The sequence below is a fragment of the Oncorhynchus nerka genome, linkage group LG13, assembly GCF_034236695.1.
Source record: "Oncorhynchus nerka isolate Pitt River linkage group LG13, Oner_Uvic_2.0, whole genome shotgun sequence".
Lineage (NCBI taxonomy): Eukaryota > Metazoa > Chordata > Actinopteri > Salmoniformes > Salmonidae > Oncorhynchus > Oncorhynchus nerka.
Window position 1 is genome coordinate 97,530,489 of NC_088408.1, and position 24,368 is coordinate 97,554,856.

The following is a 24,368-nucleotide window of genomic DNA, read 5'->3' on the forward strand; positions in this document are numbered from 1 at the left end:
GTGTCCTGTATGTGTAGTGTCCTGTAATGTGTAGTGTCCTGTATGTGTAGTGTCCTGTAATGTGTAGTGTCCTGTATGTGTAGTGTCCTGTAATGTGTAGTGTCCTGTATGTGTAATGTAATGTCCTGTATGTGTAGTGTCCTGTAATGTGTAGTGTCCTGTATGTGTAATGTAATGTCCTGTATGGTGTAATGTCCTGTATGTGTAGTGTCCTGTATGTGTAGTGTCCTGTATGTGTAGTGTCCTGTATGTGTAGTGTCCTGTATGTGTAGTGTCCTGTATGTGTAGTGTCCTGTAATGTGTAGTGTCCTGTAATGTGTAGTGTCCTGTATGTGTAGTGTCCTGTATGTGTAGTGTCCTGTATGTGTAGTGTCCTGTAGTGTCCTGTATGTGTAGTGTCCTGTAATGTGTAGTGTCCTGTATGTGTAATGTGTCCTGTATGTGTAGTGTCCTGTAATGTGTAGTGTCCTGTATGTGTAATGTGTGTCCTGTAATGTGTAGTGTCCTGTAATGTGTAGTGTCCTGTATGTGTAGTGTCCTGTAGTGTCCTGTAATGTAGTGTCCTGTATGTGTAGTGTCCTGTAATGTGTAGTGTCCTGTATGTGTAGTGTCCTGTAATGTGTAGTGTCCTGTAATGTGTAGTGTCCTGTAATGTGTAGTGTCCTGTCTGTGTAGTGTCCTGTAATGTGTAGTGTCCTGTATGTGTAATGTGTCCTGTATGTGTAGTGTCCTGTATGTGTAGTGTCCTGTAATGTGTAGTGTCCTGTAATGTGTAGTGTCCTGTAATGTGTAGTGTCCTGTATGTGTAGTGTCCTGTAGTGTCCTGTAATGTAGTGTCCTGTATGTGTAGTGTCCTGTAATGTGTAGTGTATGTGTGTAGTGTCCTGTATGTGTAGTGTCCTGTAATGTGTAGTGTCCTGTATGTGTAGTGTCCTGTATGTGTAGTGTGTCCTGTATGTGTAGTGTCCTGTAATCTCCTGTAATGTGTAGTGTCCTGTATGTGTAGTGTCCTGTATGTGTAGTGTCCTGTAGTGTCCTGTATGTGTGTCCTGTAGTGTCCTGTGTAGTGTCCTGTAATGTGTAGTGTCCTGTAATGTGTAGTGTCCTGTAATGTGTAGTGTCCTGTATGTGTAGTGTCCTGTAATGTGTAGTGTCCTGTAATGTGTAGTGTCCTGTAATGTGTAGTGTCCTGTATGTGTAATGTCCTGTAATGTGTAGTGTCCTGTAATGTGTAGTGTCCTGTAATGTGTAGTGTCCTGTAATGTGTAGTGTCCTGTAATGTGTAGTGTCCTGTAATGTGTAGTGTCCTGTAATGTGTAGTGTCCTGTAATGTGTCCTGTATGTGTAGTGTCCTGTAATGTGTAGTGTAGTAAGTGTCCTGTAATGTGTAAATGTCCTGTAATGTGTGTATGTGTAAGTGTCCTGTATGTGTAGTGTCCTGTAATGTGTAGTGTCCTGTAATGTGTAGTGTCCTGTAATGTGTAGTGTCCTGTATGTGTAATGTCCTGTAATGTGTAGTGTCCTGTAATGTGTAATGTCCTGTATGTGTAGTGTCCTGTAATGTGTAGTGTCCTGTAATGTGTAGTGTCCTGTAATGTGTAGTGTCCTGTGTGTGTATTGTCCTGTATGTGTAGTGTCCTGTAATGTGTAGTGTCCTGTATGTGTAATGTCCTGTATGTGTAGTGTATGTGTAGTGTCCTGTAATGTGTAGTGTCCTGTAATGTGTAGTGTCCTGTGTGTGTAGTGTCCTGTATGTGTAGTGTCCTGTAATGTGTAGTGTCCTGTAATGTGTAGTGTCCTGTATGTGTAGTGTCCTGTAATGTGTAGTCTCCTGTAATGTGTAGTGTCCTGTATGTGTAATGTAGTGTCCTGTCTGTGTAGTGTCCTGTATGTGTAGTGTCCTGTAATGTGTAGTGTCCTGTATGTGTAGTGTCCTGTAATGTGTAGTGTCCTGTAATGTGTAGTGTCCTGTATGTGTAATGTAATGTCCTGTATGTGTAGTGTCCTGTAATGTGTAGTGTCCTGTAATGTGTAGTGTCCTGTATGTGTAGTGTCCTGTAATGTGTAGTCTCCTGTAATGTGTAGTGTCCTGTATGTGTAATGTAATGTCGTGTAATGTGTAGTGTCCTGTAATGTGTAGTGTCCTGTAATGTGTAGTGTCCTGTATGTGTAGTATCCTGTAATGTGTAGTGTCCTGTATGTGTAGTGTCCTGTAATGTGTAGTGTCCTGTAATGTGTAGTGTCCTGTATGTGTAGTCTCCTGTGATGTGTAGTGTCCTGTATGTGTAATGTAATGTCCTGTAATGTGTAGTGTCCTGTAATGTGTAGTGTCCTGTAATGTGTAGTGTCCTGTAATGTGTAGTGTCCTGTAATGTGTAGTGTCCTGTATGTGTAGTGTCCTGTAATGTGTAGTGTCCTGTATGTGTAATGTGTGTCCTGTATGTGTAGTGTCCTGTGTAGTGTCCTGTGTAGTGTCCTGTAATGTGTAGTGTCCTGTATGTGTAATGTCCTGTATGTGTAGTGTCCTGTGTGTAGTGTCCTGTAATGTGTAGTGTCCTGTATGTGTAGTGTCCTGTAATGTATAATGTCCTGTAATGTGTAATGTATGTGTAGTGTCCTGTAATGTGTAGTGTCCTGTAATGTGTAGTGTCCTGTAATGTGTAATGTCCTGTATGTGTAGTGTCCTGTATGTGTAATGTCCTGTATGTGTAGTGTCCTGTATGTGTAATGTCCTGTATGTGTAGTGTCCTGTATGTGTAATGTCCTGTATGTGTAATGTCCTGTAATGTGTAGTGTCCTGTAATGTGTAGTGTCCTGTAATGTGTAGTGTCCTGTATGTGTAATGTAATGTCCTGTATGTGTAATGTAATGTCCTGTATGTGTAATGTAATGTCCTGTATGTGTGATGTAATGTCCTGTATGTGTGATGTCCTGTATGTGTAATATAATGTAATGTATGTGTAATATAATGTCCTGTATGTGTAATGTAATGTCCTGTGTGTGTAATGTAGTGTCCTGTAATGTGTAATATAATGTCCTGTGTGTAATGTGTAATGTCCTGTGTGTAATGTAATGTCCCGTATGTGTGATGTCCTGTATGTGTAATGTAATGTATGTGTAATATAATGTCCTGTATGTGTAATGTAATGTCCTGTGTGTGTAATGTAGTGTCCTGTAATGTGTAATATAATGTCCTGTGTGTGTAATGTCCTGTAATGTCTCTCTTGCAAAAAAAAGAAGATTTTAACTCAAACGAGTCTCACCACCACTAAGATGTACTCAATTGGTATCAAGGGACCTAACTTGTACGAAGAAAACATCCCCCATATCATTAAACCACGGCCACCAGCCTGTACCATTAACACTAAACAGGATGTGAGCAGTTGACTCGGAGACGCTGGCCTTGGAAGACAATATCGCGTTCACAGTTGCTTAGGTCACTGGCTTCACCCATTTTAACGTTCATTCGAACAGTAACTGAATGCCTCGATGCCCGTCTGCCTGCTTTATACAGCAAGCCACGTCCATGTGACTCACTGTTTGTAGAAGCTAATCATTTTTGTGAACAGGGTGATGTACCTAATAAACTGGCCATAGTGTTTGCTCAAATCTAACAAAGACACCAATGTGACAGGGGATAATACTTAGGCCTAATCGTTTTGTTGTCTATCAGATTTTATATACACACACACACGTTCAAAAGTTTGGGGTCACTTAGAAATGTACTTGTTTTTGAAAGAAAAGCACATTTTTTTGTCCATTAAAATAACATTCAATTGATCAGAAATGCATTGTTAATGTTGTAAATGACTTGTGGGTTTGATTACAGGCTGAAAATGGCTAGAAACAAAGAACTTTCTTCTGAAACTCGTCAGTCTATTCTTGTTCTGAGAAATGAAGGCTATTCCATGAGAAATTGCCAAGAAACTGAAGATCTCGTACAACGCTGTGTACTACTCCCTTCACAGAACAGCACAAACTGTCTAACTAGAATAGAAAGAGTGGGAGGCCCCGTTGCACAACTGAACAAGAGGACAAGTACATTAGAGTGTCTAGTTTGAGAAACAGATGCCTCACTAGTCCCTAACTGGCTTCTTCCTTAAATAGTAAAACACCAGTCTCAACGTCAACAGTTTTTTTTATTTGACCTTTATTTGACCAGGCAAGTCAGTTAAGAACAAATTCTTATTTTCAATGACGGCCCTAGGAACAGTGGGTTAACTGCCTGTTCAGGGGCAGAACGACAGATTTGTACCTTGTCAGCTCGGGGATTTGAACTTGCAACCTTTCGGTTACTAGTCCAACGCTCTAACGACTAGGCTACCCTGCCGCACATTTACATTTACATTTAAGTCATTTAGCAGACGCTCTTATCCAGAGCGAGGCGACTCCAGGATGCTGGCCTTCTAGGCAGAGTTCCTCTGTCCAGTGTCTGTGTTCTTTTGCCCATCTTAATCTTTTATTTTTATTGGCCAGTCTGAGATAAGGCCTTTTCTTTGCAACTCTGCCTAGAAGGCCAGCATTCTATCACTACATGCAACAATTTCAAAGATTTTACTGAGTTACAGTTCATATAAGGAAATCAGTCAATTTAATGAAATGCATTCGGCCCTAATCTATGTATTTCACATGACTGGAAATACAGATATGCATCTGTTAGTCACAGAGACCTTAAACACAAAGGTAGAGGTGTGGATCAGAAAACCAGTCAGTATCTGGTGTGACCATTTGCCCCATGCAGAGACCTCTCCTTCACATAGAGTTGATCAGGCTGTTGATTGTGGCCTGTGGAATCTTGTCCCACTCCACCTCAATGGCTGTGCAAAATTGCTGGATATTGTCGTGAACTGGAACGCGCTGTCGTACACGTCGATCCAGAGCATCCCAAACATGCTCAATGGATGATAGGTCTGGTGAGTATGCAGGCCATGGAAGAACTGGGACATTTTCAGATTCCAGGAATTGTGTACAGATCCTTGCGACATGGGACCGTGCTATATCATGCTGAAACATGAGGTGATGGTGGCGGATGAATGGCACGACAATGGACCTCAGGATCTCATCACGGTATCTCTGAGCATTCAAATTGCCATCGCTGAAATGCAATTGTGTTAGTTGTCTGTAGCTTATACCTGCCTATACCATAACCCCACCACCACTCTGTTCACAACGTTAACACTTGCCCACACGAAGCCATATACATGGTCTGCGGTTGTGCAGCCGGTTGGACGTAGTTCCAAAGTCTCTAATTATTGCCAAATTCTTTCATTCAATTATTTGGCAACAGCTCTGGTGGACATTTCTGCAGTCATCATGCCAATTGCAACACTCCCTCAAAGCTTGAGACATCTGTGGCATTGTGTCGTGTGACAAAACTGCGCCTTTTATTGTCCCCCAGCACAAGGCGCACCTGTGTAATGATCATACTATGCCACACCTGTCAGGTGGATGGATAATCTTGGCAAAGGAGAAATGCTCAGTAACAGAGATGTAAACAAATTTGTGCACAAAATGAGAGAAATTAGCTTTTTTTGTGTGTGTGTGCATATGGAAAATGTCTGGCATCTTTTATTTCAGCTCATGAAACATGGGACACATTGCGACGAACGAGAGAACCCCCACCCCCCAACAGTATTACAAATCAGACGTCACAGTCCTTTACATTCTCAATCATTGCTATAATACAGCTCACTCACCTAACGATATCTATGACGTAATTAAATTGAAAATTCTATTTTTTATTAACCTTTATTTTAACAGGGAAATGCCATTGAGACCAACGCCTCTTTTTCAAGGGAGCCTTACATGTACACAAAGCATACAAAATGTACAACATTTAATACTATGTGTATAGGATTTAGAGTCCGAAGGAAGGCCACTGGCATTAATTAACCAACTGAAAAAGGTAATTTATCGCGTTTTATCAATGGCAATTTGAATGCAGACATACCGTGACGAGAAGCTAAAAATGTCCCAATTCTTCCGTGGCCTGCATACTCGGACACCCATTGAGCAGGTTTGGGTCGACGTGTACGACAGCGTGTTCCAGTTCCCGCCAATATACAGCAAATTCGCACAGCCATTGAAGAGGAGTGGGTCAACATTCCACAGCCCACAACCATCAGCCTAATCAACTCTACGAGAAGGAGATTGTGTCGCGCTGCGTGACGCAAATGAGTCACACCTGAACTGGTTTTCTAATACCTTCAAAAAAATAAGGTATCTGTGACCAATCAATCCCTAGATCAGGGTTTATTAACACATTTATTTTTCATTGACTGATTTCCTGATATGAGCTGTAAGTCAGGAAAATATTTTCGATTGTTACACGTTGCATTATATATTTTTGTTCAGTATATAAAATGTATTTTGCACAACTAACTAGAGCCCTTTATATATTTGTTTTGGGATCCACTTCGTAAACGTAATTAGCCTAAATGACACGTGAGTGGAGAAAAGACAGTCTTATTTCAAGCATTTCCCATCCGTGTTTCCTTGATGAACTTTGACCTTTTTTCCAAAAGAAGGTGAGAGAGAGGATGTGAGCACATCTAATTGAGATAAGGCCTGGGCGGTAGAGAGGTCTATTAGAATGTAATTATGTGGGAAGGTGTACTGGAATTACTGGAAAAAAAGAGTCACATTTAAAAAGTATATTATATCAAATCTAATTAGCCAACAAAAATAAATCCACAGATCTAGTTGGAACTGAGGTGAATTTAGGTGAATAGGCCAAATCATAGAAAAGACAAGTTGTATGGACAGAAACTAAATGCCTGAAGCATGTTACAGTCAGGGGTGCATATTTCACTGGAATGTGATACAAAAAGAGGCAGAGGTGTGCTTTAGGACCACGAGGATGCCTCCGAGCTGCAGGGAAGGCTGTTTGGAGTGTTTATCAGACTGGATACATAAAAATAATGCCCCCCCCACACTTCTAAAACCAAAGTTGCGTCCCTGGTTACAGTCATGTATTAAACATATTAGTCAAGCAGACTTGGGGCGGCAGGGTAGCCTAGTGGTTAGGTTGAAAGGTTGCAAGTTCATATCCCCGAGCTGACAAGGTAAAAAAATCTGTCGTTCTGCCCCTGAACAAGGCAGTTAACCCACTGTTCCTAACTGACTTGCCTATGTTAAATAAAGGTAAAATACATCTTAAAAATCAGCAAACACAGTTTGATCTCAATGAGGACGGTGTCAGGATATTTTCGATTGGATTTTTAAAGAGAAACATAACCGCCAACTGATTAAACATCAAAGCTGGGATTTACCCAGTACATGTTCTCCACTCTGAGGTTTTGAGAGAGACAGTGAGCTGCTTATGGTTTAATATCTTATTTACCTTTTCAAAAAAAGCACAGTCCGGTTTATATAACATGTTGGTTAAGGATTCCCCATAACCAAAGCACAATACTGTATGTACAGAGCCTTTGGAAAGTATTCAGACTCCTGGACTTCTTCCACATTTTGTTATGTTAGTTTTATTCTAAAATGTATTAAATAAATAAAAATCCTCAGCAATCTACACACAATACCCCATTATGACAAAGCAGAAAAAAGGTTAAGAAGTTTTTGCAAATGTATAACATAAAAAAACTGAAATACCTTATTTACACCACCTTCCGGAGACACCTGAAACCCCACCTCTTTAAGGAATACCTAGGATAAAGTAATCCCTCTCAGCCCCCCCCCTTAAAAGATTTAGATGCACTACTGTTCCACTGGATGTCATAAGGTGAATGCACCAATTTGTAAGTCGCTCTGGATAAGAGCGTCTGCTAAATGACTTAAATGTAATGTAATGTTACATAAGTATTCAGACCCTTTGCTATGATACTTGAAATTGAGCTCAGGTGCATCCTGTTTCCATTGATCATCCTTGATGTTTCAACAACTTGGAGTCCACCTGTGGTAAATTCAATTGATTGGACATGATTTGGATAGGAACACACCTGTCTATATAAAAGGTCCCACAGTTGACAGTGCATGCCAGAGCAAAAACCAAGCCATGAGGTCGAAGAAATTGTCAGTAGAGCCCCGAGACAGGATTGTGTCGAGGCACAGACCTGGGGAAGGTTACCCCAAAAAAAGTCTGCAGCATTGAAGGTCCCCAAGAACACAGTGGCCTCCATCATTCTTAAATGGAAGAAGTTTGAAACCACCAAGACTCTCCCTAGAGCTGTCCGCCTGGCCAAACTGAGCAATCGGGGGAGAAGGGCCTTGGTCAGGGAGGTGACCAAGAACCCGATGGTCACTCTAACAGAGCTCCAGAGTTCCTCTGTGGAGATGGGAGAACATTCCAGAAGGAAAACCATCTCTGCAGAACTCCACCAATCAGGCCTTTATGGTAGAGTGGCCAGACAGAAGCCAATCCTCAGTAAAAAGGCACATGACAGACCGCTTGGAGTTTGCCAAAAGGCACTTAGACTCTCAGACCATGAGAAACAAGATTCTCTGGTCTGATGAAACTAAGATTGAACTCTTTGGTCGAATGCCAAGCGTCACATCTGGAGGAAACCTGGCACCATCCCTAAGGTGAAGCATGGTGGTGGCAACATCATGCTGTGGGAATGTTTTTCAGCGGCAGACTCTGGGAGACTTGTCAGGATCAAGGAAAAGATGAACAGAGTAAAGTACAGAGAGATCCTTAATAAAAATCTGCTTCAGAGCGCTCAGGACCTCAGACTGAGGCGAAGGTTCACCTTCCAACAGGACAACGACCCTAAGCACACAGCCAAGACAACGCAGGAGTGGCTTCGGGACGAGTCCTTGAGTGGTCCAGCCAGAGCCCGGACTTGAACCCGATCTAACATCTCTGTAGAGACCTGAAAATAGCTGTGGAGCGACACTCCCCATCCAACCTGACAGAGCTTGAGAGGATCTGCAGAGAGGAATGGGAGAACCTACCCAAATACAGGTGTGCCAAGCTTCTAGCGTTAAACCCAAGGAGACTCGAGGCTGTAATCACTGCCAAAGGTGCTTTAACAAAATATTGAGTAAAGGGTCTGAATACTTACGTAAATGTGATCGTTTAATTTTTTTTTATAAATTAGCAAAAGTTTCTAAAAATATTTTTTTGCTTTGTCATTAGGGGGTATTGTGATGTCATTATGGAGTATTGTGATGTCATTATGGGGTATTGTGATGTCATTATGGGGTATTGTGATGTCATTATGGAGTATTGTGATGTCATTATGGGGTATTGTCTGTAGATTGATGAGGGAAAATAACAATTCAATACATTTTTTTGAATCCGGCTGTAACGTAAGAAAATGTGGACAAAGTCCAGGGGTCTGAATACTTCCCAGAAGGCACCGGTATAACATATTGGTTAAGGATTCTCAATACCCAAAACATAAGTGTTGCTTCAATTCATTATCGGAACAAATGTCTGTCTCTTTTTTGTTGTTGTTTGTTAGTCATTCAGGAGGTGCAGAGACCCACAAAGACAGCCATGTTAATCTGAGAAACATCTTGGTGTAACGGTGGGCAGATAATACCACTCAGAAACCTACAAACACCTCATCGTTTGGCATCTATCTACTCATTGTAAAAGCCATCAATAAAACAAACCCCCAAAAAATGTATATTGCTTTTGAATAATGTTTTTATTTATCACCATTAAGCATTTGTATATATATTTTTAAAAAACAAAAAAACATTCACAGTATGGTACAAGATCATTTACATAGTTTGTCTGTTGAAAAACAGATATTTTTAATATTATTTTTTTTATATACAACTTATGCATCTAACGCAGTATACTTTCCTTTCCCGGGAGAGGCAGCTGCTGGAGTGCAGCACAACAAACAACCTGCTCATCCAACAGTTCTGACATTCCTACAATAACCGATGTTTCACAGGAACAAACAGTTGTTATGAACATCTGTATGTTGATGACGATGTTTTGAAAGCAACCAAATATAAAACGATGAAGGTTTTGAGGCTGTCTTCACCACAGTAACAAAAAGGACAGGAAGTGAAACCAATGACCCAAAAGCAAACAATTAACATTTGTAAAATAAGAACAAAATATATCAATGTAAACAACACAACATATTCAATACTGTTATTGAACGCTGGTGGGCGGGCTTAAAACCATCCAAACTTTTCACTTCCTGTTCCTGTTCGTCTTGAACTTGATCATCAGTGTAATTAATGGCTCAAGTCATTCTTGTAATTAAATGGCTTTTTTTTTTCTTTCTAATTGTACAAAATAACAGATCAAACAAGTATGGCTGTTAAATCAGAAATCTGTCCACCAATACACTATTTGAACAAGATGTTTCTGAGTATGACTGTCTTGCATTAAAACATGGAAACAATAAACAGAAGTTAAATAATTGTACACTTATTATTAGTTGATCAAAATAGTCAAGAGTACAGAGCTCTTAAATTGACAATGAAATGCAACAGAATGACTGGGGTATTGAGGAATCCAGCAATTCCCTTGTTAATGGTTAAACTTACCTTTGGAAAATAAATACAAATATATGGAGGTGTTATCAAGGAATGAAAGCAGCTTATTACTGTATAGGCAAGTGTGCATAACTGAAGCCTGCTGCTATCAGACACAGCAGTGGAAACTCCACGCCTGCTGCTATCAGACCTAGAAGTGGAGATTCTAGGCCTGCAGCTGTCAGACCTAGAAGTGGAGACTTCCAGGCCTGCAGCTGTCAGACCTAGAAGTGGAGATTCTAGGCCTGCAGCTGTCAGACCTAGAAGTGGAGATTCTAGGCCTGCAGCTGTCAGACCTAGAAGTGGAGATTCTAGGCCTGCTGCTATCAGACCTAGAAGTGGAGATTCTAGGCCTGCTGCTATCAGACCTAGAAGTGGAGACTCCAGGCCTGCAGCTGTCAGACCTAGAAGTGGAGATTCTAGGCCTGCAGCTGTCAGACCTAGAAGTGGAGATTCAGCCTGCAGCTGTCAGAGAAGTGGAGATTCTAGGCCTGCAGACCTAGAAGTGGAGTCTGCTATCAGACCTAGAAGTGGAGATTCTAGGCCTGCAGCTATCAGACCTAGAAGTGGAGATTCCAGGCCTGCTGCTATCAGACCTAGAAGTGGAGATTCTAGGCCTGCAGCTGTCAGACCTAGAAGTGGAGATTCTAGGCCTGCAGCTGTCAGACCTAGAAGTGGAGATTCTAGGCCTGCAGCTGTCAGACCTAGAAGTGGAGATTCTAGGCCTGCAGCTGTCAGACCTAGAAGTGGAGATTCTAGGCCTGCAGCTGTCAGACCTAGAAGTGGAGATTCTAGGCCTGCTGCTATCAGACCTAGAAGTGGAGATTCTAGGCCTGCTGCTATCAGACCTAGAAGTGGAGACTCCAGGCCTGCAGCTGTCAGACCTAGAAGTGGCAGCAGGACCAGATGTAGGGTTGTATGCTATACTACATCACCACCCAAATATAGGTGCAGCTTCATGCACATCTTTAATGAGAGCACGTTGAAATGGTTAGTAGATACAAACAAACTTCAGAGATGAATTGGTTGGAACATTTTGTCATAAGTCCCTGAAAGTCCCTTCAGACTTTGGACAGACTAGACAACCAAAGAAAATATGAATGACCTTGACAACATTGTCTATGGCACAAATACATACATAAAATGAAGGCTGTTTGTACATTTGTCACCAAATGTTGTCATTACAGCCTTTTGGGATGACTTCAACCGTATGTTGGGGCTCCATTTCTAGAATTACGGTCCCTTCTGAGCATCCCATAACCTAATCAGTGGTCAAGTACTTTCACGCAGCTTTTTTCATTTTTGGTTGTTCCTTAGCTCAGCTATACCTTGAACTACAATGTTATACTAAGTTAGTGAGACATGGGATACATATTTCCATTTCGATATATATAGGCAGAACGTCTGACTTATAGTCAGACTTCAGTTTGCTCTAAGTTACTATAAAAATCACTTAACTGAAGTCATTCTGGGATTTCATTGTCATACTCTAGTTAACATATTTTAATATATGGGCACCGCTGACTGTTATATCACGACAACAAAAAAACTTAATTTAGCTACCATTAAAAAAAAAAAGAAGAAGAATGGTGACATTGACATTCTTACGATACATTTTAGTTATACAATTGTTGTAATAATGAATCTTTTTGGGGTGTGGGCGGCAGCTACAATAGTTGTCCATAGTAAAGTGCACAGTACAACCCAAAAGGGACATGACATTTTGGAAAATCTCCTAACAGGAAATAAACTTATTACGCCCCAAGGTGGGGCTTTTGAGATTTAAGGATATTTATAAATATATCAATATGCTAGTTTCAAATGGACTCAATAAGCAAAATCAAAAAAATATATATATTTTACGGCTAAATGACCACGCATTCTTTCACTGCTGGTTTGTGACTAAATTATGAAATCATTACTGTACCATCATATACAGTGGGGTCTGAAACTGACACATAAATTACTAATGTAAAATAAGTCAATACTGAGCTATATTGGAGAATTACATTTATTTTATACTCGTACAATTTTAGGATATTTTTGCCAAAAATCTGTTTTCCTCAATTTCTCAGAGAAAAAAACATTTTTTCACGAGTAATACTTTTTTTCATCTCAAAAAGGGGTCAAAGGTAGGGGTCAAAGGTAGGGGTCAAAGGTAGGGGTCAAAGGTAGGGGTCAAAGGTAGGGGTCAAAGGTAGGGGTCAAAATGATTGATGGATGTGCCCTCCAATTAAATCCACACGTTCTCAAATGGGTTTCAAGTCCGGAGCGTGAGATGGCCATAGCAAAACGTTGATTTGTGTGGCCAATTAACAACTTATTTGTGGATTTTGATGTTGTTTTCTTGGGGTCATTGTATTGCTGGAAGATCCACTTATGGCCAAGTTTAAAATAATATTATTTATTCATTTTATCGTCATTTAAATGCTCATCTTTATCGAGGGTGTCAATCATTTGTAAATAGGCCGTCATTGTAAATATGAATTTGTTCTTAACTGACTTGCCTAGTTAAATAAAAGTTATGATTTTTGAAATGTATTATAATTTGGGACCCCACTAATACATACATCCTACTGTTCATTAACGAGATGGGCTGTTTGGTTCTCTGAAGTCTGACCTGGTAAACGTAAGACCATTTACACCAAAAGACTGCAATTACTCACCAGGGTCTGTGTTTCACATAGCGTCTCAAAGTAGGACTGCTGATCTGGGATCAGTGTAGCCTTTCAGATCATAATGAATAATGGGGGGGTGAACAGTGAGTGTGGTTGGGGGTTTAAGGGGGGAGAACAGTGAGTGTGGTTGGGGGTTTAAGGGGGGTGAACAGTGAGTGTGGTTGGGGGTGTAAGGGGGTGAACAGTGAGTGTGGTTGAGGGTTTAAGGGGGGTGAAAACAGTGAGTGGTTGGTTGGGGGTTTAAGGGGGTGAACAGTGAGTGTGGTTTTGGGGGTGTTGGGGGGGGTGAACAGTGAGTGTGGTTGGGGGTTTAAGGGGGGTGAACAGTGAGTGTGGATGGGGGTTTAAGGGGGGTGAACAGTGAGTGTGGTTGGGGTTTAAGGGGGGTGAACAGTGAGTTTGGTTGGGGGTTAAGGGGGGTGAACAGTGAGTTTGGTTGGGGGTGTAAGGGGGTGAACAGTGAGTGTGGTTGGGGGTGTAAGGGGGGTGAACAGTGAGTGTGGGTTGGGGTGTAAGGGGGTGAACAGTGAGTGTGGATGGGGGGTTTAAGGGGGGTGAACAGTGAGTGTGGTTGGGGGTGTAAGGGTGGGGTAGTATAGTGAGTGTGGTTGGGGGTTTAAGGGTGGGGTAGTATAGTGAGTGTGGTTGGGGGTTTAAGGGGGGGGTAGTATAGTGAGTGTGGTTGGGGCTTTAAGGGGGGGGTAGTATAGTGAGTGTGGTTGGGGGTTTAAGAGTTGAGTTTGGCAGGGGAGAAATGAAGACAGGAGAGTTCCAAACTGAAGTGTTGGGTCCTGTTGGGGCGCGGCGAGACGGGGTTGGGGGAGGGGCCTCCATTAAGACTTGCCTGCGCTAGCCAGGAAGGGGGTGGAGCCAAACAGGTATTCAGGGAGGAGGGGCTTGGTGGTTGCGGCGGAGGTGATTGGCTGCAGCGGTCGGTCTGCCTCCATGCTAGTGGTTCTCTCCACGGGTTTACCTGCTCGGGCAGATAGGGGATCGTTAAGACACAGGAAATTCCAAATCATTTTTTTTTTATACTAGCCATTAACATTAGACATAAATAATTGTCTTTGGAATCAGGAGTGCATTTAGTGAAATATAAGAACGTTTGCAGATAGAAAAGTAACAAATCGAGACAGAATATTAAACATATTAATATATTGACAAATGGCAACTAAAGAGCAGGAACCTTTTGTCTATTAATATATATGTTTACATGTCAGTCATTTAGCAGAAGCTCTTCTCCAGAGCGACTATCCGTTGTGAGTGCAGACATTGTTCCCTGTGGGAATCAAACCCAGGTGGAACAGTAACGGAAAGGGGAAGAAGGTAAAAGACTGGGGGACTGTAAAAGACGGGGCACTTGCTGGGGGACTGTAAAAGACGGGGCACTTGCTGGGGACTGTAAAAGACGGGGCACTTGCTGGGGACTGTAAAAGACGGGGCACTTGCTGGGGGAAGGTAAAAGACGGGGCACTTGCTGGGGGAAGGTAAAAGATGGGGCACTTGCTGGGGGACTGTAAAAGACGGGGCACTTGCTGGGGGAAGGTAAAAGACGGGGCACTTGCTGGGGGAAGGTAAAAGACGGGGCACTTGCTGGGGAAGGTAAAAGACGGGGCACTTGCTGGGGAAGGTAAAAGACGGGGCACTTGCTGGGGGACTGTAAAAGACGGGGCACTTGCTGGGGAAGGTAAAAGACGGGGCACTTGCTGGGGGAAGGTAAAAGACGGGGCACTTGCTGGGGGAAGGTAAAAGACGGGGCACTTGCTGGGGGAAGGTAAAAGACGGGGCACTTGGTGGGGGACTGTAAAAGATGGGGCACTTGCTTGCTCTGAGGAGGTCGAACTCGCGGTCCAGAAGTTCCTCCTCCGTTAGTTTGGAGAAGTTGTCCTCTCCGAAGGGGTTCCAGCGGGACATGTCAGGAGGGTGGCTCTGGGGGGTGACCAGGGTCTGGGGTTGGGTCCGGGAGGGAGGGGTGGTCACCTTTAGGTCCACCAGAGGGTTTCTACTGGGGAGAGAGGAACAGAGAGGAACAGAGAGGAAGAGAGAGGAAGAGAGAGGAACAGAGAGGAAGAGAGAGGATCAGAGAGGAAGAGAGAGAGAGGATCAGAGAGGAAGAGAGAGGGGAAGAGAGAGAGGAAGAGAGAGGAGAGAGAGAGAGGATCAGAGAGGAAGAGAGAGGGGAAGAGGAACAGAGGAAGAGAGAGGAACAGAGAGAGGAACAGAGGAAGAGAGAGGAACAGAGGAAGAGAGAGAGGAACAGAGAGGAAGAGAGAGAGGAGAGAGAGGGGAAGAGAGAGGGAAGAGAGAGAGGAAGAGAGAGAGGAAGAGAGAGAGGAAGAGAGAGGAAGAGAGAGAGGAAGAGAGAGAGGAAGAGAGAGAGGAAGAGAGAGAGGAAGAGAGAGGATCAGAGGAAGAGAGAGAGGATCAGAGGAAGAGAGAGAGGATCAGAGAGGGAGAGAGAGAGGAAGAGAGAGAGGAAGAGAGAGAGGAAGAGAGAGGGAGAGAGAGAGGAAGAGAGAGAGGAAGAGAGAGAGGAAGAGAGAGAGGAAGAGAGAGAGAAGGGAGAGAGGGAAGAGAGAGAGGGAGAGGAAGAGAGAGGAAGAGAGAGAGGAAGAGAGAGAGGAAGAGAGAGGGAGGAAGAGAGGGAGAGAGAGGGAGAGAGAGGAAGAGAGAGGAAGAGAGAGGGAGAGAGAGGGAGAGAGAGGGAGAGAGAGGGAGAGAGAGGGAGAGAGAGGGAGAGAGAGGGAGAGAGAGGAAGAGAGAGGGAGAGAGAGGAAGAGAGAGGGAGAGAGAGGGAGAGAGAGGGAGAGAGAGAGGAAGATATGAAGTGGGGCAGGCTAATGATCACCATAGACTGAGACGCTTTATGATGTGCTGTATTACTTGTGGTGTCTGTGCTACTGACATACATTACAGGCACATAAATATTGGGGTATGAAGTGACTGAAGGATGTTACCTGGTGTATAGAGCCTCAACAGGGGAAGGTGTTACCTGGTGTATAGAGTCTCAACAGGGGAAGGTGTTACCTGGTGTATAGAGCCTCAACAGGGGAAGGTGTTACCTGGTGTATAGAGTCTCAACAGGGGAAGGTGTTACCTGGTGTATAGAGCCTCAACAGGGGAAGGTGTTACCTGGTGTATAGAGCCTCAACAGGGGAAGGTGTTACCTGGTGTATAGAGCCTCAACAGGGGAAGGTGTTACCTGGTGTATAGAGCCTCAACAGGGGAAGGTGTTACCTGGTGTATAGAGCCTCAACAGGGGAAGGTGTTACCTGGTGTATAGAGCCTCAACAGGGGAAGGTGTTACCTGGTGTATAGAGTCTCAACAGGGGAAGGTGTTACCTGGTGTATAGAGTCTCAACAGGGGAAGGTGTTACCTGGTGTATAGAGCCTCAACAGGGGAAGGTGTTACCTGGTGTATAGAGCCTCAACAGGGGAAGGTGTTACCTGGTGTTAGTATAGAGTCTCAACAGGGGAAGGTGTTACCTGGTGTTAGTGTATAGAGTCTCAACAGGGAAGGTCTCTGGTGTTAGAGCCTCAACAGGGGAAGGTGTTACCTGGTGTTACAGCCTCAACAGGGGAAGGTGTTACCTGGTGTTAGAGCCTCAACAGGGGAAGGTGTTACCTGGTGTATAGAGTCTCAACAGGGGAAGGTGTTACCTGGTGTATAGAGTCTCAACAGGGGAAGGTGTTACCTGGTGTATAGAGCCTCAACAGGGGAAGGTGTTACCTGGTGTTAGTGTATAGAGTCTCAACAGGGGAAGGTGTTACCTGGTGTTACAGCCTCAACAGGGGAAGGTGTTACCTGGTGTTAGAGCCTCAACAGGGGAAGGTGTTACCTGGTGTATAGAGTCTCAACAGGGGAAGGTGTTACCTGGTGTATAGGGAAGGGGAAGGTGTTACCTGGTGTATAGAGCCTCAACAGGGGAAGGTGTTACCTGGTGTATAGAGCCTCAACAGGGGAAGGTGTTACCTGGTGTATAGAGTCTCAACAGGGGAAGGTGTTACCTGTTAGTGTATAGAGCCTCAACAGGGGAAGGTGTTACCTGGTGTATAGAGCCTCAACAGGGGAAGGTGTTACCTGGTGTATAGAGCCTCAACAGGGGAAGGTGTTACCTGGTGTATAGAGTCTCAACAGGGGAAGGTGTTACCTGGTGTATAGAGCCTCAACAGGGGAAGGTGTTACCTGGTGTATAGAGCCTCAACAGGGGAAGGTGTTACCTGGTGTATAGAGCCTCAACAGGGGAAGGTGTTACCTGGTCAACAGGGGAAGGTGTTACCTGGTGTATAGAGTCTCAACAGGGGAAGGTGTTACCTGGTGTTAGTGTATAGAGTCTCAACAGGGGAAGGTGTTACCTGGTGTTAGTGTATAGAGCCTCAACAGGGGAAGGTGTTACCTGGTGTATAGAGCCTCAACAGGGGAAGGTGTTACCTGGTGTATAGAGTCTCAACAGGGGAAGGTGTTACCTGGTGTATAGAGTCTCAACAGGGGAAGGTGTTACCTGGTGTATAGAGCCTCAACAGGGGAAGGTGTTACCTGGTGTATAGAGTCTCAACAGGGAAGGTGTTACCTGGTGTTAGTCAACAGGGGAATATAGAGTCTCAACAGGGGAAGGTGTTACCTGGTGTAGTGTATAGAGCCTCAACAGGGGAAGGTGTTACCTGGTGGTGTATAGAGCCTCAACAGGGGAAGGTGTTACCTGGTATATAGAGCCTCAACAGGGGAAGGTGTTACCTGGTGTATAGAGTCTCAACAGGGGAAGGTGTTACCTGGTGTATAGAGTCTCAACAGGGGAAGGTGTTACCTGGTGTATAGAGCCTCAACAGGGGAAGGTGTTACCTGGTGTATAGAGTCTCAACAGGGGAAGGTGTTACCTGGTGTATAGAGCCTCAACAGGGGAAGCCTCAACAGGGAAGGTGTTACCTGGTGTATAGAGCCTCAACAGGGGAAGGTGTTACCTGGTGTATAGAGCCTCAACAGGGGAAGGTGTTACCTGGTGTATAGAGTCTCAACAGGGGAAGGTGTTACCTGGTGTATAGAGCCTCAACAGGGGAAGGTGTTACCTGGTGTAAGAGCCTCAACAGGGGAAGGTGTTACCTGGGTTGTGTATAGAGTCTCAACAGGGGAAGGTGTTACCTGGTGTATAGAGTCTCAACAGGGGAAGGTGTTACCTGGTGTATAGAGCCTCAACAGGGGAAGGTGTTACCTGGTGTATAGAGCCTCAACAGGGGAAGGTGTTACCTGGTGTTAGTATATAGAGTCTCAACAGGGGAAGGTGTTACCTGTGTTACCTGTGTATAGAGCCTCAACAGGGGAAGGTGTTACCTGGTGTCTCAACAGGGGAAGGTGTTACCTGGTATAAGAGTCTCAACAGGGGTGTTATATAGAGCCTCAACAGGGGAAGGTGTTACCTGGTGTATAGAGCCTCAACAGGGGAAGGTGTTACCTGGTGTATAGAGCCTCAACAGGGGAAGGTGTTACCTGGTGTATAGAGCCTCAACAGGGGAAGGTGTTACCTGGTGTATAGAGTCTCAACAGGGGAAGGTGTTACCTGGTGTATAGAGCCTCAACAGGGGAAGGTGTTACCTGGTGTATAGAGCCTCAACAGGGGAAGGTGTTACCTGGTGTATAGAGCCTCAACAGGGGAAGGTGTTACCTGGTGTTAGTGTATAGAGTCTCAACAGGGGAAGGTGTTACCTGGTGTATAGAGCCTCAACAGGGGAAGGTGTTACCTGGTGTATAGAGTCTCAACAGGGGAAGGTGTTACCTGGTGTATAGAGTCTCAACAGGGGAAGGTGTTACCTGGTGTTAGTATATAGAGTCTCAACAGGGGAAGGTGTTACCTGGTGTTAGAGCCTCAACAGGGGAAGGTGTTACCTGGTGTATAGAGCCTCAACAGGGGAAGGTGTTACCTGGTATAAGAGCCTCAACAGGGGAAGGTGTTACCTGGTGTATAGAGTCTCAACAGGGGAAGGTGTTACCTGGTGTATAGAGTCTCAACAGGGGAAGGTGTTACCTGGTGTATAGAGCCTCAACAGGGAAGGTGTTACCTGGTGTTAGTGTAGAGCCTCAACAGGGAAGGTGTTACCTGGTGTTAGACCTCAACAGGGGAAGGTGTTACCTGGTGTATAGAGTCTCAACAGGGGAAGGTGTTACCTGGTGTATAGAGTCTCAACAGGGGAAGGTGTTACCTGGTGTATAGAGTCTCAACAGGGGAAGGTGTTACCTGGTGTATAGAGTCTCAACAGGGGAAGGTGTTACCTGGTGTATAGAGCCTCAACAGGGAAGGTGTTACCTGGTGTATAGAGTCTCAACAGGGGAAGGTGTTACCTGGTGTATAGAGTCTCAACAGGGGAAGGTGTTACCTGGTGTATAGAGCCTCAACAGGGGAAGGTGTTACCTGGTGTATAGAGCCTCAACAGGGGAAGGTGTTACCTGGTGTATAGAGCCTCAACAGGGGAAGGTGTTACCTGGTGTATAGAGCCTCAACAGGGGAAGGTGTTACCTGGTGTATAGAGCCTCAACAGGGGAAGGTGTTACCTGGTGTATAGAGTCTCAACAGGGGAAGGTGTTACCTGGTGTTAGAGTCTCAACAGGGAAGTTCTCAAGCCTCAACAGGGAAGGTGTTACCTGGTGTATAGAGTCTCAACAGGGGAAGGTGTTACCTGGTGTATAGAGTCTCAACAGGGGAAGGTGTTACCTGGTGTATAGAGTCTCAACAGGGGAAGGTGTTACCTGGTGTTAGTATATAGAGTCTCAACAGGGGAAGGTGTTACCTGGTGTTAGAGCCTCAACAGGGGAAGGTGTTACCTGGTGTATAGAGCCTCAACAGGGGAAGGTGTTACCTGGTATAAGAGCCTCAACAGGGGAAGGTGTTACCTGGTGTATAGAGTCTCAACAGGGGAAGGTGTTACCTGGTGTATAGAGTCTCAACAGGGGAAGGTGTTACCTGGTGTATAGAGTCTCAACAGGGGAAGGTGTTACCTGGTGTATAGAGCCTCAACAGGGGAAGGTGTTACCTGGTGTAAGAGCCTCAACAGGGGAAGGTGTTACCTGGTGTTAGTATATAGAGTCTCAACAGGGGAAGGTGTTACCTGGTGTAAGAGTCTCAACAGGGGAAGGTGTTACCTGGTGTAAGAGTCTCAACAGGGGAAGGTGTTACCTGGTCTATAGAGCTTCAACAGGGGAAGGTGTTACCTGGTGTTAGTATATAGAGTCTCAACAGGGGAAGGTGTTACCTGGTGTATAGAGTCTCAACAGGGGAAGGTGTTACCTGGTGTATAGCCTCAACAGGGGAAGGTGTTACCTGGTGTATAGAGCCTCAACAGGGGAAGGTGTTACCTGGTATAGCCTCAACAGGGGAAGGTTACCTGGTGTATAGAGCCTCAACAGGGGAAGGTGTTACCTGGTGTATAGAGCCTCAACAGGGGAAGGTGTTACCTGGTGTATAGAGCCTCAACAGGGGAAGGTGTTACCTGGTGTATAGAGCCTCAACAGGGGAAGGTGTTACCTGGTGTATAGAGTCTCAACAGGGGAAGGTGTTACCTGGTGTATAGAGTCTCAACAGGGGAAGGTGTTACCTGGTGTATAGAGTCTCAACAGGGGAAGGTGTTACCTGGTGTTAGTGTATAGAGTCTCAACAGGGGAAGGTGTTACCTGGTGTATAGAGTCTCAACAGGGGAAGGTGTTACCTGGTGTTAGTGTATAGAGTCTCAACAGGGGAAGGTGTTACCTGGTGTATAGAGTCTCAACAGGGGAAGGTGTTACCTGGTGTATAGAGTCTCAACAGGGGAAGGTGTTACCTGGTGTTAGTGTATAGAGTCTCAACAGGGGAAGGTGTTACCTGGTGTATAGAGTCTCAACAGGGGAAGGTGTTACCTGGTGTATAGAGACTCAACAGGGGAAGGTGTTACCTGGTGTTAGTATATAGAGTCTCAACAGGGGAAGGTGTTACCTGGTGTTAGTGTATAGAGTCTCAACAGGGGAAGGTGTTACCTGGTGTTAGTATATAGAGTCTCAACAGGGGAAGGTGTTACCTGGTGTTAGTGTATAGAGTCTCAACAGGGGAAGGTGTTACCTGGTGTATAGAGTCTCAACAGGGGAAGGTGTTACCTGGTGTATAGAGTCTCAACAGGGGAAGGTGTTACCTGGTGTATAGAGCCTCAACAGGGGAAGGTGTTACCTGGTGTTAGAGCCTCAACAGGGGAAGGTGTTACCTGGTGTTAGAGCCTCAACAGGGGAAGGTGTTACCTGGTGTATAGAGCCTCAACAGGGGAAGGTGTTACCTGGTATAAGAGCCTCAACAGGGGAAGGTGTTACCTGGTGTATAGAGTCTCAACAGGGGAAGGTGTTACCTGGTGTATAGAGTCTCAACAGGGGAAGGTGTTACCTGGTGTATAGAGCCTCAACAGGGGAAGGTGTTACCTTGTGTAAGAGCCTCAACAGGGGAAGGTGTTACCTGGTGTTAGTATATAGAGTCTCAACAGGGGAAGGTGTTACCTGGTGTAAGAGTCTCAACAGGGGAAGGTGTTACCTGGTGTATAGAGTATAGAGCCTCAACAGGGGAAGGTGTTACCTGGTCTATAGAGCTTCAACAGGGGAAGGTGTTACCTGGTGTTAGTATATAGAGTCTCAACAGGGGAAGGTGTTACCTGGTGTTAGTGTATAGAGTCTCAACAGGGGAAGGTGTTACCTGGTGTATAGAGCCTCAACAGGGGAAGGTGTTACCTGGTGTATAGAGCCTCAACAGGGGAAGGTGTTACCTGGTGTATAGAGCCTCAACAGGGGAAGGTGTTACCTGGTGTATAGAGTCTCAACAGGGGAAGGTGTTACCTGGTGTTAGTGTATAGAGTCTCAACAGGGGAAGGTGTTACCTGGTGTATAGAGTCTCAACAGGGGAAGGTGTTACCTGGTGTTAGTGTATAGAGTCTCAACAGGGGAAGGTGTTACCTGGTGTTAGTGTATAGAGCCTCAACAGGGGAAGGTGTTACCTGGTGTATAGAGTCTCAACAGGGGAAGGTGTTACCTGGTGTATAGAGTCTCAACAGGGGAAGGTGTTACCTGGTGTTAGTATATAGAGTCTCAACAGGGGAAGGTGTTACCTGGTGTATAGAGCCTCAACAGGGGAAGGTGTTACCTGGTGTATAGAGCCTCAACAGGGGAAGGTGTTACCTGGTGTATAGAGCCTCAACAGGGGAAGGTGTTACCTGGTGTATAGAGTCTCAACAGGGGAAGGTGTTACCTGGTGTATAGAGTCTCAACAGGGGAAGGTGTTACCTGGTGTATAGAGTCTCAACAGGGGAAGGTGTTACCTGGTGTTAGTGTATAGAGTCTCAACAGGGGAAGGTGTTACCTGGTGTATAGAGCCTCAACAGGGGAAGGTGTTACCTGGTGTATAGAGTCTCAACAGGGGAAGGTGTTACCTGGTGTTAGTGTATAGAGTCTCAACAGGGGAAGGTGTTACCTGGTGTTAGTGTATAGAGCCTCAACAGGGGAAGGTGTTACCTGGTGTATAGAGTCTCAACAGGGGAAGGTGTTACCTGGTGTTAGTGTATAGAGTCTCAACAGGGGAAGGTGTTACCTAGTGTTAGTATATAGAGTCTCAACAGGGGAAGGTGTTACCTGGTGTTAGTGTATAGAGTCTCAACAGGGGAAGGTGTTACCTGGTGTATAGAGCCTCAACAGGGGAAGGTGTCACATTTCCAGCACCGATTGCCACGACCCCAGGGCTGACCCCAGATCCAGCCGGGTTAAAAGAGCCCAAAGGATGTTGGAACTCTAGCGGGGAGGCCACAGTGGGCTGCTGGGTGGAATGCTGTTGATGTTGTAGCTGTTGTTGTAGTAGTAGTTGTTGTTGTTGTTGTTGATGGAGTTGTAGTTGCTGTTGCTGTGCAAAGGCCTGGTGGTACTGGTGCATCTGACAGGGGAGGGGAACGAGGTAACAGTGATGTCACGTTGACGATGAGAGAGACATGATTACAGACACAGTGAATCTGTGATGGACAGGATCAGACAATAGGACTGTCAGTAATAGAGACTTATATTAAAAGGTTGATTATGGTTTGACAGTGACGAAACGCTAAATGTATGGGATAAGTGATATTTCCTAAAACACTCACTTTGCTAAAGTGACTACAACGGACGAGAGAGAGCCTGATTTCCTCTGTGTAATCACTTCATATGTCACAATTTAACACAGTCACACACACACAGTGAACCGGTGGCGCTTTACCCTCCTCTCCTCCCTTCCCCTTCCTCTGCTCTCCTCTCCTCTCCTCCTCTCCCCTCCCCTCCCCTCCCCTCCCTCCTCTCCTCCCCCTCCCTCCTCTCTACTCTCCCTCCTCTCCTCTCTACTCTCCTCCCCTCCCCCTCCTCTCCTCTCCTCCCCTCTCCTCTCCCCCTCCCTCCTCCTCTCCTCTCCCCTCCTCTACTCTCCCCTCCTCCTCTCCCCTCCTCCTCCTCTCCTCTCCTCTCCTCTCCTCCTCTCCTCTCCTCCTCTCCTCTCCTCTCCTCCTCTCCTCTCCTCTCCTCCCTCTCCTCCCTCTCCTCTCCCCCTCCCTCCCCTCCCCTCCTCTCCTCTCCTCTCCTCCTCCTCTCCTCTCCCCCTCTCCTCTCCCCCCCCCTCCCTCTCCTCTCCTCCTCTCCCTCTACTCTCCTCCTCTCCCTCTCCTCCTCCCCCTCCTCTCTCTCCCCTCTCCCCTCCCCCTCCTCCCCTCTCCTCTCCTCCTCTCCCCCCTCCTCCTCCTCTCCCTCCTCCCTCCCTCCCTCCTCTCCTCTCCCTCCTCCCTCCCTCCCTCTCCTCTTCTCCTCTCCTCTCCCCTCTCCTCCCCCCTCCTCTCCCCTCCTCCTCTCCTCTCCCTCTCTCCCCTCTCCCCCTCCTCCTCTCCTCCCCCCCTCCTCCTCTCCCTCTCCCCCTCTCCTCTCCTCCCCCTCCCTTCTCCTCCTCCTCCCCTCTCCTCTCCCCTCCTCCCCCCCCCCTCTCCTCCTCCCCCTCTCCTCTCCCGTCTCCCCTCCTCTCCCTCTCCCCCTCCTCTCCCCCTCCCCCTCTCCTCTCCCGTCTCCCCCTCCTCTCCCTCTCCCCCTCTCCCCCTCTCCCCCCTCTCCCCTCCCCTCTCCCCTCCCTCTCCCCCTCTCTCTCCCGTCTCCCTCCCCTCCCCTCTCCCTGAAATGCTAAAACGAGCTAAAACCGACTCTGCCTTTACAGTACGTATTTGGATGACTGGTGTTGGCGA

At 45.7% G+C, this 24,368-nt stretch overlaps 2 protein-coding genes across 4 annotated transcripts in view; both read right to left on the bottom strand.

Annotated features, from left to right (window-relative positions):
• The window catches only part of LOC115140714 (BMP-2-inducible protein kinase), a 99,869-nt gene that overhangs the window by 9,641 nt on the left and 65,860 nt on the right, over positions 1–24,368 (bottom strand). For 2 of the 3 annotated variants that reach the window (XM_065026884.1, XM_065026886.1), the window contains exons 13-15: positions 22,800–23,053; positions 14,960–15,141; positions 13,981–14,109 (exon numbers count right to left, since the gene is read on the bottom strand). In XM_065026884.1, the coding sequence (XP_064882956.1) occupies positions 13,981–14,109; positions 14,960–15,141; positions 22,800–23,053 (565 nt within the window). The remainder of the gene's footprint in view (positions 1–13,980; positions 14,110–14,959; positions 15,142–22,799; positions 23,054–24,368) is intronic. The other variant, XM_065026885.1, reaches the window with a different exon arrangement.
• Positions 9,590–11,716, bottom strand: LOC135574636 (uncharacterized). Its single transcript, XM_065026082.1, has 3 exons — positions 11,696–11,716; positions 10,983–11,379; positions 9,590–10,898 (listed from the first exon to the last, which is right to left on the bottom strand). The coding sequence occupies exons 1-3, from the start codon at positions 11,714–11,716 to the stop codon at positions 10,375–10,377; spliced, it is 942 nt and encodes a 313-aa protein (XP_064882154.1). The 3' UTR covers positions 9,590–10,374.

Bases quoted from the DNA above. Each gene is read 5' to 3' on its own strand.
- LOC135574636 (XM_065026082.1), bottom strand. From the start codon at position 11,716: ATGGGATGCTCAGAAGGGACC. The intron at 11,380-11,695 runs GTAATTCTAGAA...GATGTAGTATAG, and splicing joins TGGGATGCTCAGAAGGGACC to CATACAACCCTACATCTGGT. The intron at 10,899-10,982 runs GTCTGATAGCAG...CTCCACTTCTAG, and splicing joins CCTAGAATCTCCACTTCTAG to GTCTGACAGCTGCAGGCCTA.